Here is a 14354-nt window from a genome sequence, read left to right as displayed (position 1 = left end):
CTTGGGCCTGTTTTCTGATGAATTTGATCCGACAGGCTGGCGTCTCAGGATGTGGACACCGTCTTACCTGACAGCATCACAGAGTGGGGAGTTCTGGCAGTCAGCTCATCACCTCAGACAGGTAGGAGGAGGAGGAGGGCCAGGCGATGGTAGACAATCAATATGCATATTTGTTTGAACTGTGAAGTTTCTTTTAGTGGTAAGTTTGCTTTGGACATTGGAGTAGTCTTGCAGCTAGCATTAGCATTTAGCGTTAGCACTAGCAGGTTTGGAGAGTCTATCAGGAGTGTCCAACATGAGGCCCACAGGCCAACAGTGGTCCTCCAGAGGGTCCAAAACCGGGACACAAAGTGTAAAAATTACAGAGAAGACATTAACTGTAAATTGTAAATTAGTAAAACTATAAATTTAAATTAATATCTAGACCTTAACAAGTTGTTTTGCTCATAAAGTAAAATACTAGATTGCTCACTGCTCTTTTGTTGTTTTGTGTCTCGTTTTTGTTGTTTTTGTCTCTTTTTGTTTGTATTTTGTCGTTTTGTGTTTCCCTTTTGTCTTGTTTATGTTTTTTTCTTATTTTTGTCATTTTGTGTTTTGCTTTATTCATTGTTTTTGTATTTTTTGTCTCGCTTGTGTTGTTAGTCTATTTTTTGTTGCTTTGTTTATTTTTTGTCTTATTTTTGTCACTTGTCCATTTTTTTGTTGCTTTGTAACTTTTTTGTCCAATTTTTTTAATCTCTTTTTGTTTCCTGTCGTTTGTCTACTTTTTGTCATTTTTGTTTGTCGTTTTTCGAATATTTTTTCTTGTTTTTGTGTTTTTTTGGTCTTGTTTTGTTCTGACTTTTGTCATGTTGATCATAAAATAAAATACTGTATCATTCAGTTCCAGATACTACTAAATGTTGTTCCTTTGTAGACACTCTGTGATCTGGGAGTTTTTTAATGTGGAAATGATAAACTGAGGCTGAATGCTGCTGAAATTGAACTTAATTTTCTGAAGAAATTTCAGGTTGTTCATAATATTTTGTCAAAAAAAATTCCTTAACAGTGAACATTTTTGCACTAAAACAAATGAAAATCGTGGAGTTGTTGTTATTTATCGGTTATTATTCTGTGGTTTTACTGGTCCGGTCCACTGGACATCAAACTGGGCTGAATGTGGAACCTGAACTAAGATCAGTTTGGCACCTCTGGTCTACATGTAGAGTTTCTTTGTCAGGTAGCATCGGTCCCTACCTGAAGCATCTCCTAAACGGGCCTGGGTCAGCTGAACATGGCGGTGCTGTTTGGATTGTGTGGGAGCAGTGTGAATCTGGGACACCAGAGTTCACCGCTTAGCTTCCTGGAGGTGTTGTAGGACTAAATAGGAGAAACACCGTTGAAAGGTTTCCACCTGATGACCCCCAGAGATGTTAGAATCACTGCTCACTCATCTTTCTTGCTTGGAGCACAAGTGTCTTGTGTTTACATGAACTATTTCCTTCATCTTGATGGTGCAAATTGAACAAAGAACTGCAAAGTCTTACGTGAATGACCAATAATTGTTGATTCAAATCAGAAATTGCTTAAACTGTTGTCTAAAGACTATTTGAAAATCTATAAATTCCACTGGCGTATACAGGAAAAGTTGCCAGCAGGCTCGTTAACATTAATTTAAACAACGTCATGTCAGTTTCTCAGCTATGCAGGGAATAAATAAACTTTTATTGTGGCTTCATAAATGCATTGCTGGGAATGAAAAAGCGAAAGGAACACACATTTTACTGAATTTACAGTGGGTTAAAGGCTGAGGAATGTGACTAAAGGATGACCAAATCCCTCACAAAGTGCTCCACATCTGTAGGTTTCTGTGTTGCCGAGCCTTACAACGTCAGAGCGTGGAAGCGTTTCTTTGTGGACCTGAAGCTACCGCATTCAGTGGCGAGGAACGAACAGGTGGAGATCAAGGCTGTGGTCCACAACTACGGCGATGATGACCTGCATGTAAGAAGACCCTCTTTTTTCTTTAAATGGTAAATAATCGATTCCTCCGGTATTTCTGTCATTGCTGAGCTTTTCGTGACCGGTTTCCGTTCAGGTAAGGGTGGTGCTGATGAAGACGGAAGGCATGTGCAGCATTGCTTTCAAGGACAGACACACACAGGAAGTGACCGTGAGCGCTGGTTCTTCGGTGGCGGTGCCTTACACTATCGTACCGTTGGTGGTGGGGGCGCTTCCTCTGGAGGTGATGGTGGCTGGCAGAGACCTGACGGGAGGAGACCGCATCCAGAAGAGTCTGCGGGTGGTGGTGAGTCCCTGTGGATGTTGATGACAGCAGTAAAGCTCGGAATAAACAAAACTCTGGCGTCTATGTATTTTTAAGTTTCTTTACAATAACTTCTTTCTTGACTAAAACAGTTGGATGGAGTGCAGAAGACTGAAGTTTGGAGTGTAGTGTTGAACCCTTCTGCTGAGGGAGGTAAGAAGCTTGCAGTGATTAATGATTCTCTATTATGTCCTATCAGTCGTATCTCAATATGCCAAATTTGTAAGATTCAATTCGTTCCATCCTTCCTGCTCGACTTGAGTTGATTCAGCGAGTTTCCAAACATGGGATTCTGCTGTCTGTCTCTCCATTCATTGAGTCACAATCTTTTTATTCTTCTATTTATTTGTACCATACTACAGGGTGGACCATTAGTTTCCATACACAGGAAAAATAAACATTTTATGCTGGACAACCGTTTTTATTTATATGATGTGCTCTATATGATTACCATTGTTTGAAGATTACCACACTTGAAGTTCTGCTTGTAATGGCGTTGGTGATGCGTTCCTTGAGAGGATTTATGTCCCGTATCTTCACCTGATACACCAAAGATAATGTCAAACGCATCTTCTAGGGTATCAGAAACCTAAAACATATACATTATACATTTTCCTACATGTGGAAACTTGGCCCATCCCTGTATTTATACTTTGTAGTCCACCTTGGTTTGGTGTCCGACTTGAATTTTCATAAATTTTAGGCCTACATGAAGCCTTGCTGAGCCTACAAAGATCTTAGAATCTTAACATAAGTAACAGGTGATGCACCTTTAAGAAAGTAAACAGAAGTACAAAAGCGTCATTGTGTTGTCATCATGTTTCCATCCACTGCAGGAACGCAGACAGTTCGTAGCGGCAAGCCGGAACTGGAGTCAGTTGTGCCAAACTCTGTGCCACAGACATTCATCAACGTCAGAGGTTGGTCACTGATGGAGAGGTGATGAGGACTAAAACTTAACTGTAGTGATTGGACTGATTCCTAATCGCTCCTCTCCCTGCCTCTCCAGGCAGCGTGTTGGCAGACAGCATTGATAACTCCATCAGCGAGGACTCTCTGGCGTCTCTGATCCGGATGCCTGGTGGCTGTGTGGAGCAGAACCTGGCCTCCATCACTCTGCCGCTCATCGCCACCCTGTACCTGGACCGAAGCAGCAGCTGGGAGAGTGTGGGAGTCCAACGCAAGGCTGAGGCTATCCGATACATCAGGAGAGGTGAAATGGAGAGAGAAGACATTTGTTACAAGTCAAACAGGATATCTACCAGAAAATGAAATGAACGAAATAGTAAACTGGATGGGCATAAATAAATGTATTAATTTTGTGGTGTATGTGGAAAAAGGATGGATGGACTGTTGGATACATAGCTGAACAAAGGGTGAGCTACATAGATGGCTGGATGTTGAATGGATGGATGGACGGATGGATTTATAGATAGATATATGGATGGATGTGTGAAGTAATGGATAGGTTGATGGATAAAAGAATAGACAGGATAATGGATGGATGGATGGATGGATGGATGGATGGATGGATGGATGGATGGATGGATGGATGGATGGATGGATGGATGGATGGATGGATGGATGATCATCAGTTTATTTCAAAGGTGAACTCCAGCCTGGTAGTTACACGTTTGTTAGCTAACTAGATGATGGACAGAAGGATGGATGATTTTGGAGCAAGTTCTGTTTTCATTCGGAGCAGGTCAAACTATCTCAGTCCTCACATCTTCTCTTGTGTTGTTTTCAGGCTATGAGAACCAGCTGGCCTACAGAAGGAGCGATGGCTCTTACCCGCCATACAGGGGCGTAGGAGCAAGCACATGGTACTACCAAATCTTACATTTTCCATTTCTAATTAACTCTCTAAGCTAAGAGTATTTCAGCTTCATTGGTGACATTGAATTTATTTTTTAAGAACCTGAGAGTTGGGTTGATCCCATAATGTAGATTTTAAGGTACACTGGACAAAAAACAGATTAAATACGTCCATGCACCAAATGAACGACGGAGAAAAGAAATTTAAGCCCCTTTTTTTGATAAACAGTGTACATTAGATGAGTGACCAAATGTCGGCTAATCTGAGGCTACCTCCATGTCAGGATCACAGCGTACGTGGTGAAGGTGTTCTCTATGGCTCACTCCATCGTCGGCATCAACGAGCAGCAAGTGTGTGACCCTCTGCTCTACCTGGTGAAGAATAAATTCAAACGCAGAGAGAAAATCTACGTAGAAGACAACCCTGTTTACAGCACCACCATGACTGTAAGACACTTAGAGGCACACACGCACTCTACATTATTGGAATTCATTGTTATCAAATCCTCTGGACCTTATGTAGTTAAGGCCCATAAATCTTATGTTAAATAGTAGAAACAGAGACAGCTGTGACATCTGAGAAAATTTTAAAACAAATGATGCTGAAGATTCAAACAAAAGAAATAAACAAAAACAATATCACACTGGTCATATATCTTTTGAGCAAAGAGGCCTGTCTTTAAATCAGTGTCTGTTGATTTTGATGTGAAGTTTGCATGTTGTCTCGCTGTTTAACCGGATGCTGCAGCTCTCTGAGACACTGCAAAGACATGCAGGTCATGGTAACTGACCTCTATTAACCCTCCTGCCGTCTGCATTTAAAGGCACCAAAAAATATTGTTTCAGCAAAAAAAACTTTCAGGAAGAAAATTCCAACACTTCCTTAAAAAAATTCCCTTCAAAGTTTTGTTTTTAAAAAATCCCCCAAATTTGGCAAGAAAATTCTTGTAAATATTTTTTAAAAATGAGTGAAAATAAAAAAAAAAATCCTAAAAATATCTAAAACGATTACAAATATATCAGTAAAACCTCTAATATTTTCTTTAAGGACATTCACATAAAAATCAACCAAAATTCATCTAATTTCATTTAACAATTGAATAAGGAAATCAGGTATTATAAGTTAAAATAATTGGAAAAGATACTTTAATTCAATGCAATCTCTGAACATTTTTTGGTGGAAAAAAGAAATGTTAAAATGTTTCTTTAAGGACATTCACAAAAAAATCAAAGAAAATATTAGAAGTTTTACTGATATATATGGAATCACCTTACATATTTTAAAGATTTTTTGGAAGATTTTTGCTCATTTTTGAAAATATTTACAAGAATTTTCTTACCAAATTTGAGGATTTTTTAAAATAAAACCTTGAACGGAAATTTTCAAGGAATTATTGGAATTTTCTTCCTGAAGGTTTTGCAAATTTTCAGAAATTTGGGGAATTTTTTTGCTGAATTTTATTCAGATGAGGAAACGATATTTTTTGGTGCCCGTAAATTTAAAAGTCATCCTGAGAAACACAAAACATTACATGCTGAAGCTGACGTTCAAAAAGCAGTCTGAGGAATAAATATATAAAAAACATGAATATCAGCTGGTATTCACAACTTATAACCAACTTGACGTGGTGTCTAAAAGCTTTCCAGAGTTTAGTAAAAGCCTCTTCTGCTGTGTGTGTCTCCAGGGTGGTCTCCGTGGTGACGACCCACAGATAACCCTGACTGCCTTCGTCCACATTGCGCTGACCGAGGCCAAGCAGGCAGGGATCCTCTGCAGCAGCTCAGATGTAAATGTGGAGGTAATTATGCAAGTCATTTACAGAAGAAAGCAGCTGTCTTTGGTCTGCTGTGCTTTGCTGTGTATTATTATTGTGGTTGTATCAAAGCTCTCATCTGCCTGTCTGCTGCAGGAAGCGATCCGTCTGACATCAGACTACTTGAAGAAGGCTCTGAAGACGCCTAGGAGGAGACCGTACACGGTGGCCATCGCCTCTTATGCCCTGGCTTTGGACGGCTCGCCCTCCAGTCTTCATGAACATTTACTCAGAGCTGCAGCTCCAGGTGTGCCTAGTTTCCCTTCTAAAAACATAAATAATTAAACTACAAGTTTGAATTTTTACTTGTTACTTTCTGGAGAGAGCTATACCTTCCTGCAAAGTCCTTAAAATGAAATTCATCTTTTCATCTGAGTCTTGGCAGAAATGGAAACTTGTGTTATTTTCCCAACATGTCAAACTATTGCTTCAATTCTTCATTCATTGGTTTTTAAACTGCATTTTTTTTTCCTCTGGTACAATTAGTTTATTGAATTCAAATGTCAGACCTCAGTATTGTTGAAGTCTGGTGCACAAGAATCAACAGAGGAGTTTGATAAATTAGCATAATTATCTGTGATCAAAAAATGAGTAAAAATCTTCCAAAAAATCCTAAAAATATCTAAAGTGATTTCATATATATCAGTAAAAATTCTAATTCTTTCTTTAAGAACATTCACAAAAGTTTTTAAACAATTTTTTTTGTGAAAGTTCTTAAACATTTTTAACATTTCTTTTTTTCCACCAAAAAATGTTCCAAAATTTCCCAAAAATGTTGAAAATGTGGACATCAGAAATTTCACTGGGAAATTAGATCCCCTCCACATACACACTTTTTCAAATGTTAAAACAGGTGAATTTTGACCCGCAATACAACACAAATTAATCATAAATGATCCTGACATTTAAACTGGATGGATCAGGATCAATGTAAGCCACACTGTGTATCTTTCTTCACCTCAGACAGGAGAGAGTCACAGTTTAACAGGCTGATGACAGCGATACTGACTCAAAGGTCATTTAGTTTACTTATGTGTTTTGTTCGAAGTTAACATGAGAAAGTTCCTGGATATAAACGAGTTTGTAAGGTCAAGACCTGAGGACAGTGACGTTTCAAGGCCTCAGTTAGAACAGATTACTTCTTACATCTTACTGTAATTCCTTCTCCCTCCTCCAGGTTTCAGCAACTGGCCTGACAGGGAAAACCACTTGTTCACGCTGGAGGCCACCGGCTACGCCCTGCTGGCTCTGGTCAAGTGGGGACGAATGGAGGAAGCTGCTGCACCCTTCAAATGGCTGAACAGCCAGAGAAGAAGAGGAGGAGGCTTCGGCTCCACCCAGGTACCAGCAGTGAAGTCCTGTCAGCTGAGAGACAGAGGGCATAATTTACTTTACCTATGTTATTATACACCTGGGTCATTCCATATCATTTCAACCAGTGGTCTCCCCCTGACCCTCTCAGATTTTTCTAAGTTTTTACGTACATTTAGTACATTATATATGATGGGAAAATCCAAAATGTGAATGCTTTATTGTCATTAGTTTCAAAGTTATGGCCATCTGAAGTAGGTAGGGGGAACCCTATTATTGCAGCCAAAATTAAGACTTGAAATTTTCGACCATTTTCAGACTTCTATAACTTCTGAACAACAAAAGATAGAGATCTGACATGTCCAGAGTCATTTCACAGTGACCTATAGTCCTCAGAAATGTGAAAGTATCTACTTTATATTTATAATTGCATGTTACAGAGAATGACAAAGTTGCGATTTTATCCATCATGAACTTCTAAACATTTGGCCTCCCATTACACAAAAACTAATCATCATATCCATTAGAGATTTTATGTGGTATAATTTGGCTATCTAAGGATTGGATCTGTATAAAATGAAAGTGCTATGGTATGTAATGCATGAAATATGAACAGCTAAAAATCAAAAATATCTGTCCGACCTTCGAATTCAAAGGTCAACATTAAACATAGAAGGTTTATAGAAGCAAGTTGTGCTTGGTGTCAAAATTTAGGGAGATTCCTGTAATTTCACATGATGTCTTTTATTTTTTGACACCACCTATCCCACATGCTGATACTGACCTTTGACCTTCTTAAAATTGGTTGATTTCATACAGAATGACCCACAATTAAAAAACGGTGGTCTCAGAACTCTCAGTCAGGTTTGATTAGTGGCATTAATTCAGTGGCAGGTAAAATGTGTGAAATGAAGCATGCTGCTGTTTGTTTCTCCTTTCACAGCCCACCATGGTGGTGCTCCAGGCGCTGTCAGAGTATCTGATCCACAAACCCCCTCCTGATGACCTCAGTCTGGATGTAGACGTCAGGGTAACAGGACGCAAAGAAATCCGCTACCACTTTAACCCGAAGACAGCCTATGCTGCTCGTACCTCCAGGGTGAGAGACCGTTCAGATGAGTTAACCCTGGTGTCATCCTGCGGGTCAAAATGACCCGTGTTAAGGTTTGAAAATGTGGAGAAGAAAAAGTATTTTCACAGTGAAATGTCTCATGTCCACATTTTCAATAGTTTTTTGGGGAATGTTCTTCAAGAAAATATTAGAACTTTTACTGATGTAAATATTTACAAAAAATGAGTAAAAAAAATCTTCAAAAAAATCCTAAAAATATCTAAAGTGATTCCATATATATCAGTAAAACTTCTAATATTTTCTTTAAGAACCTTCACAAAAAAATCAACCAAAATTCAGCAAAATTCACTGGATTTTGGTTGATTTTTTGTGAATGTTCTTAAGAAACATTTTTAACATTTCTTTTTCCCCCCACCAATAAATGTTCAAAGATTTCCCAAAAAAGTTTTACTGATCTATATGTAATCACTTTAGACAATTTTAGAATTTTTTTGGAAGATTTTTACTCATTTTTTGAAAATATTTACAAGAATTTTCTTGTCAAATTTGTTTTTTTTTTCCTAAATAAAACTTTTAAGGACAACTTAATGAATTATTGGAATTTTCTTTCTGAAGGTTTTGCAAATTTTCACAAGTTTGGGAATTTTTTTTCACTAATTTTTTGGATTTTTTAGACAAAGAAACAATATTTTTTGCTGCCCGTAAATGAAGACAGCAGGAGGGTTAAAGGAAGTGAACACAGCTTAGGGTTGAGCTTTAGAACACTGAACGGTCAGATTGGAGGCCATCAGTTCGTGCAGTTTTTCCACATGCGTTTCACAAACATTCTTCTTCTCTGGTGTTTCTGTTCACAGCTGCCTGCTAATCTTGATTTGGAAATAGAGGCTCGAGGAAACGGACAAGGAATTCTGGAGGTACTGTCACAATACATGCATGGAATAAACTGTAGAATGATTTAGTGATATGACTGTGACAGATGACTGTGATGTTTGTTTGTTGTTTTTTCCTCTGTGTCTCTTTCCTTTTACTTGAATCAGGTTGTGACCTACTACAACCAGCTGCATGAGGTGGAGGAGAAAATGCCCTGCAGCCACTTTGATCTCAACGTCACTATTGAAGAGTCCAGCGGTAGATGAACTTCTCACACCGTCTCACATATTTTACACGACGTCCTTCAGACGCAACAAAAAAAACAAAGCATTTAAACTACTGACCTGAGTCAACGTAGTAAGTTGAATTTATAAAACACTCACATGCACCCCCTGTCAAAAGTTTTAGGACGCATTCTCATTCATTTGAATGAGAATGCGTCCTAAAACTTTTGACAGTGCCTGTACATCACAACACACACCGAGCATCTTCAGGGACTTTTTATGAGTAATATTATTTTAAATAAATGAATACATTAGTTTTAAGATCACAAAGCCATATTGGAGCATAATTACATAAAAATACACTTAAATTACATACAATCCAGCCTGCCGTATAGTATCTACAGCTGTGCATTAATTAATGCTTTGCTACTGTCCTGGACCAGAAAAGCCTCCAGCAGATGTAGAAAAGTCCTACAAGATCACCATCAAAGTGAGGTGAGTTGTTGTTAGACATGTACACGGCTGTGCAAAGTGGTAGATCAGCAATAATCTATAAATATTGATTACCTTACTACAAATTGCAGGGCAGAGTGGACAGACACTTAGACACTTTCATACCCTAGGGAGATTCAAGGCATCCATTAGCTCACACGTTACATACAAGACAGAGGGCCAATGTACAAATGAGCCTGGAACAGACATCCTCAAGCCTCCTAAAATGCTGGTACTTACAGAAGTGTGCAACAAAAATGTTAATATTTAGTGCAAATAGGTGTTATGTGTAATAAAAATAGAGTGTGATAAGAGTTCATCATACAATAAATCCAGTATTTGAAGTCCAAATGGTGTTTAGATCAGAGCTCTGTGGGAGAACACCATCTGTTAGTCTGATTGTTCTACTTGGTGCTGCAGGGAGCTCTTTATGGATTCTTGGTGTGTCTCAGTAAAGACTGCTTCCTCTGGCTTTCATGTGATGGATGTTTTTCTTCAGACTCATTTTAAATTGCTGCTACTCACACACTCCAAGACTTTCATCTGATTAGCGACTGTACATTAAACCTTTACATATCACATGTCCTCACAGTGCTGTTCTTTTCTCTTTCACAGGGCTTTAGGACCCAGAGACGTCAGGATGGTGGTCCTTGATATCAGTCTACCAACTGGATTCACCCCAGAAAACTCTGACCTGGAGATGGTAAACACCTTCTAGTGAATGCTTGTGTCAACGGTTTATTTAAGTGTCTTTAAAATGAATTTAGTATTTTAAGTAGAAGTTTGTAAAAAGCTTACATCATGATAATGACCTTCTAATGGATGAGATATGAATAATCTCATGTTTAGGACGGCGTTGCTAACTGGTTCTGTTTACATGTGTGTCCAGCTGTCCAACTCAGTGGATCGTTACATTAATAACTTCCAGACTGTAGACAACCTGAGCGACAGAGGCTCCCTGATCCTTCACCTGTTCAAGGTAAGACCACTGTGGACCACAGTCTGATTGATCTGAATGCAGGCAAAACATGTTGTTATATATCACAGTATTTTACATTATTCCTATGCTTTTTTTTCAAGAAGCAGGTTTCTGAATGCTACGTAAGTCTTTATGACCACAGTCAACAATCTGAGGCAGTTTTAGGCTATTACACAAAACCAGCTTTTTGGTACCAAACCCACAGTCCACAACTCAGACTTGCTAAATCAGTGTTAAATCAAATCAAATGTTTTTGTGACATACACAGTTGTACATTGCATACTACCGTGGTTTGTGTACCTGATCCGCCTTGAACACACTAAACAAAGCAGCAACACAAAAGAGACAAGGATTATGAAAAGTATTTCTGTATTTCTGTAATGTTTCTGTTTCTGTTGCACTAAATCCTCCTCCTCTCAGGTTTCTCACAAAGAGCCAGAGATCCTGGTCTTCAGGCTTCAGCAGAGCTTCAAAGTCGGCCTCCTGCAGCCATCCTCAGTCACAGTGTACGAGTACTACAACCCAGGTAGGCAAACACAAGCAGGGAATCACCTGAAACACAAGGCTTTTTTAGAGTTTTCTATGGAACCCAACATAAGCTGCTGATAGATTTCAGTGATTGTGGAGATCCACTGCAGATAGAATTACAGTAAAACACTCCAAAAACATCTCAAACACTCATGAAAATCAAACGTGAGACAGAATGAGCACATTCTGCCCTTACCACGAGCATTTATCAGGAGGACCGTGAACGTTTCATTGTTATTGTGATGACGGAAACTCATTGCAACGTTCAGTGTGACAGCATCTGTCTTTGCCACAGACCACCGCTGCAGTCGTACTTACACTCCCAAAGAGAACAAAGAGGAGCTCAGTCAGATCTGCAGAGACAACGTTTGCCGCTGCACGCAGGGTAAAGTGTTCATGTGTCTGCAGCAGCATGCAGTGCATACGTGTGTTCATGCTTCAGCTTCTGATGACTTTCTGTGGGTCCACAATCCTCAGGTGACTGCTGCGTCTCCAAAACTGACAGCGAAAATTTCCCCAACAACGAAAGAGAGACGTTTGCCTGCAAGAGCTTACACCATGGTACGATGCACCGTCACATTTACAGATTTAACACGAACACACACAGCTGAAGTGATTTTGAGTTGAAAGTTGGCTAGAGGCAGCTTCATGTGTGTCACTGGGTAATTACTACCGAAATGGTTTCCATTACTAGTGGAAAAACCAGTATGTATACCGTCCACTCACTGGTCATTTTCGTATTTACACCTGTCCAGACCTGCTTTAATTTCCCCAAGGGGATGAATGAAGTAAGTATCTATCTATCTGTCTATCTATAGTATCTGTCTATCTGCACATAACAGGCATTAGCTACTTTTCTTTTGCAAGTGTTGATATGTTCTACAGGGTTTCACAGTAATGGACAAACAGCTCTGAGAGGGTGTTTAGCAGTTAATAGTGGTAATAATATGCATATGTATTGCACTATTTATTATTAGTATAAGCTTAGTATGACAGTGATACAGAAATTCATCATGTTTTTTGCACATTTGATGGCAAACTGCTCTTTAGAATGTGAATGCTTGACTGTTCCTGTGCTTCAGTTTTCCAGGTGAAGGTGCTGAGCGTCAGCCACAGCTACTATGACAAATACGAGATGCAGATTACACAAGTGATCAAACTGGGTGAGTCCCGGTGATGATTCTCACTTTCTGTCTCACATGCACACAGGCTCATGGTGCTGAGAATCAGTTCACTGCATTCCTTGTCAAACATTAGCATCTCTCAGCTTTTTCAGTGAAAGCCAGCCAAGAACACCAAACTGTGTGACCCTGTTTATTAGTTACTAGCTTGGACATGGTCGACAAACAGCTGGTTATAGATTCTAACTAAGATTGTGAGAAACATTTCTTACCCCACTGTTTTTATTTCAAGGTTATACCAATATAGAATTTAGTAAAGCGAAAGTATTTTACTTTTGCTTTGTAATTTCCTTTTTAAAGGAGAAACAGTCTTGAAACAACAAGAATCACTGGAGACCTGTCAGTTTGTAGGACTAAATGCTAATATCCCTTCTTGCATACACGAGACACCTCACACTCTGTGGGATGGTCCTATGAGTGAGTTCATCCTCTGGGTTATCAAGTGGGCACCCTCCTTCATCTGTGTTTCACTGATAGATCCATGACACCTCCAGAGGGTTCAGCAGTGAATCCCAGGTCCACCCCCTAGATGCCGTCTACTCACCTGGAGGCCCAGGTGGAGTCCTTTCTCTTCATCCACAGCCACTGACTTCTGTTTCCAGCTGCTCTGGAGAGATCCTCGATCGCCTGCCGGTGGGCCTTCCAAAGTACTCCCATCTCCAGGAATAAATCTGGGTGTCGAGATGGCTACAAATCCTCTGCAGCCTCCTTCGACTGGTCAGACCTTCACCTTCCAGCCGCGCTGTTTTGCATCGAGGGCAAGCTCCATATTTCTCAGCTTCTTGCACTCGTAGGCCTCCTCTGCTGAGCTCTCCCAGGGCACTGTGAGCTCCATGATGTAGACGTGCCTAAGGGAAGCTGACCATAGCACCAGGTCTGGTTACAGGTTGGTGGATGTGATCGCAGGTGGGAAGCAGAGCTTTTGGTCCAGGTCTACCAGCACCCTCTCAACCACCCAGGATCTGGACAGCCAAGAGGATCCTCACCCTCCTGGACAAACGTTACTTCTTGCCTTCAGGTTGACGTGGGTGGAAGGGCGTTAACACTCATGCGCTGCGTTTCCAGCACTAATGCCAGACACTTCAGCACCTGGTTGTGCCACCAGGTGTAACGGCCTTGAACGAGGCTGGTCTTGCAGCCCACTAAGATGTGTCTGAGTGTAGCTGGAGTCGGGCAGACTGAGCATGTAGTGTCCACCATACCATTGGTTGAGGTTCTTAGATGATGGCAGGACATAACAGGCTGCCTTGATGGTGAAGATTGCTCAAAATATCTCCATGTCCCAAAGCTTTTGCCAAGAGATCTTTCTTTTTTCCAGTCCTTCCCATGTCATCCACTGCGCGATGGCTTTCATGCACCTGTCTGCTTCTTCTTGCCGTCGTACTTCCTGCACCACAAACTTGCATCTTTGGGACAGAGTGGCCTTGTTCCAGTCCAGGGTGCTGACCCCAAGACCAAGACCACCTCTCCCCTGCTGTATTTGACCTACAATGCCCCTGTGTCTGAATGCTGCCTTTGCCTGCTCTGTTGCCACTGATGGGATCCACCTCCCTGCATTTGCCAACTTTGGGGCAGCTTGATCTATGATTGGATCGTTTGAATCCTGTAGCATCATCTCCATTCTTACTTTGGTGCACTTGTACTCCTCAGATAAGGTGGAGATGTGCAGATCTAGAATTCCTTTGCCATTGAGCCCAATACTGCTGAGGCACCTGGGAAGGCCAAGCCATTTCCTTGGATAGAAGCTAACCAGTCTCTCC

At 40.4% G+C, this 14354-nt stretch overlaps 1 protein-coding gene across 1 annotated transcript in view; it reads left to right on the top strand.

The window, feature by feature from the left end:
- The window catches only part of LOC110971149 (complement C3-like), a 35406-nt gene that overhangs the window by 19262 nt on the left and 1790 nt on the right, over nt 1-14354 (top strand). The window contains exons 22-42 of the mRNA XM_051945085.1: nt 36-121; nt 1844-1983; nt 2078-2287; nt 2398-2458; nt 3142-3225; nt 3315-3518; nt 4056-4131; nt 4408-4570; nt 5809-5922; nt 6034-6184; nt 7115-7278; nt 8192-8347; nt 9175-9234; nt 9358-9448; nt 9858-9909; nt 10522-10609; nt 10796-10885; nt 11306-11411; nt 11709-11798; nt 11891-11974; nt 12496-12576. Of these exons, the coding sequence (XP_051801045.1) occupies nt 36-121; nt 1844-1983; nt 2078-2287; nt 2398-2458; nt 3142-3225; nt 3315-3518; nt 4056-4131; nt 4408-4570; nt 5809-5922; nt 6034-6184; nt 7115-7278; nt 8192-8347; nt 9175-9234; nt 9358-9448; nt 9858-9909; nt 10522-10609; nt 10796-10885; nt 11306-11411; nt 11709-11798; nt 11891-11974; nt 12496-12576 (2351 nt within the window). The remainder of the gene's footprint in view (nt 1-35; nt 122-1843; nt 1984-2077; nt 2288-2397; nt 2459-3141; nt 3226-3314; nt 3519-4055; nt 4132-4407; nt 4571-5808; nt 5923-6033; nt 6185-7114; nt 7279-8191; nt 8348-9174; nt 9235-9357; nt 9449-9857; nt 9910-10521; nt 10610-10795; nt 10886-11305; nt 11412-11708; nt 11799-11890; nt 11975-12495; nt 12577-14354) is intronic.

Source organism: Acanthochromis polyacanthus, chromosome 3, assembly GCF_021347895.1.
Source record: "Acanthochromis polyacanthus isolate Apoly-LR-REF ecotype Palm Island chromosome 3, KAUST_Apoly_ChrSc, whole genome shotgun sequence".
Classification (NCBI taxonomy): domain Eukaryota; kingdom Metazoa; phylum Chordata; class Actinopteri; family Pomacentridae; genus Acanthochromis; species Acanthochromis polyacanthus.
The sequence above is the reverse complement of the archived record's forward strand: the minus strand, read 5'-3'. Positions and strand labels throughout refer to the sequence as shown.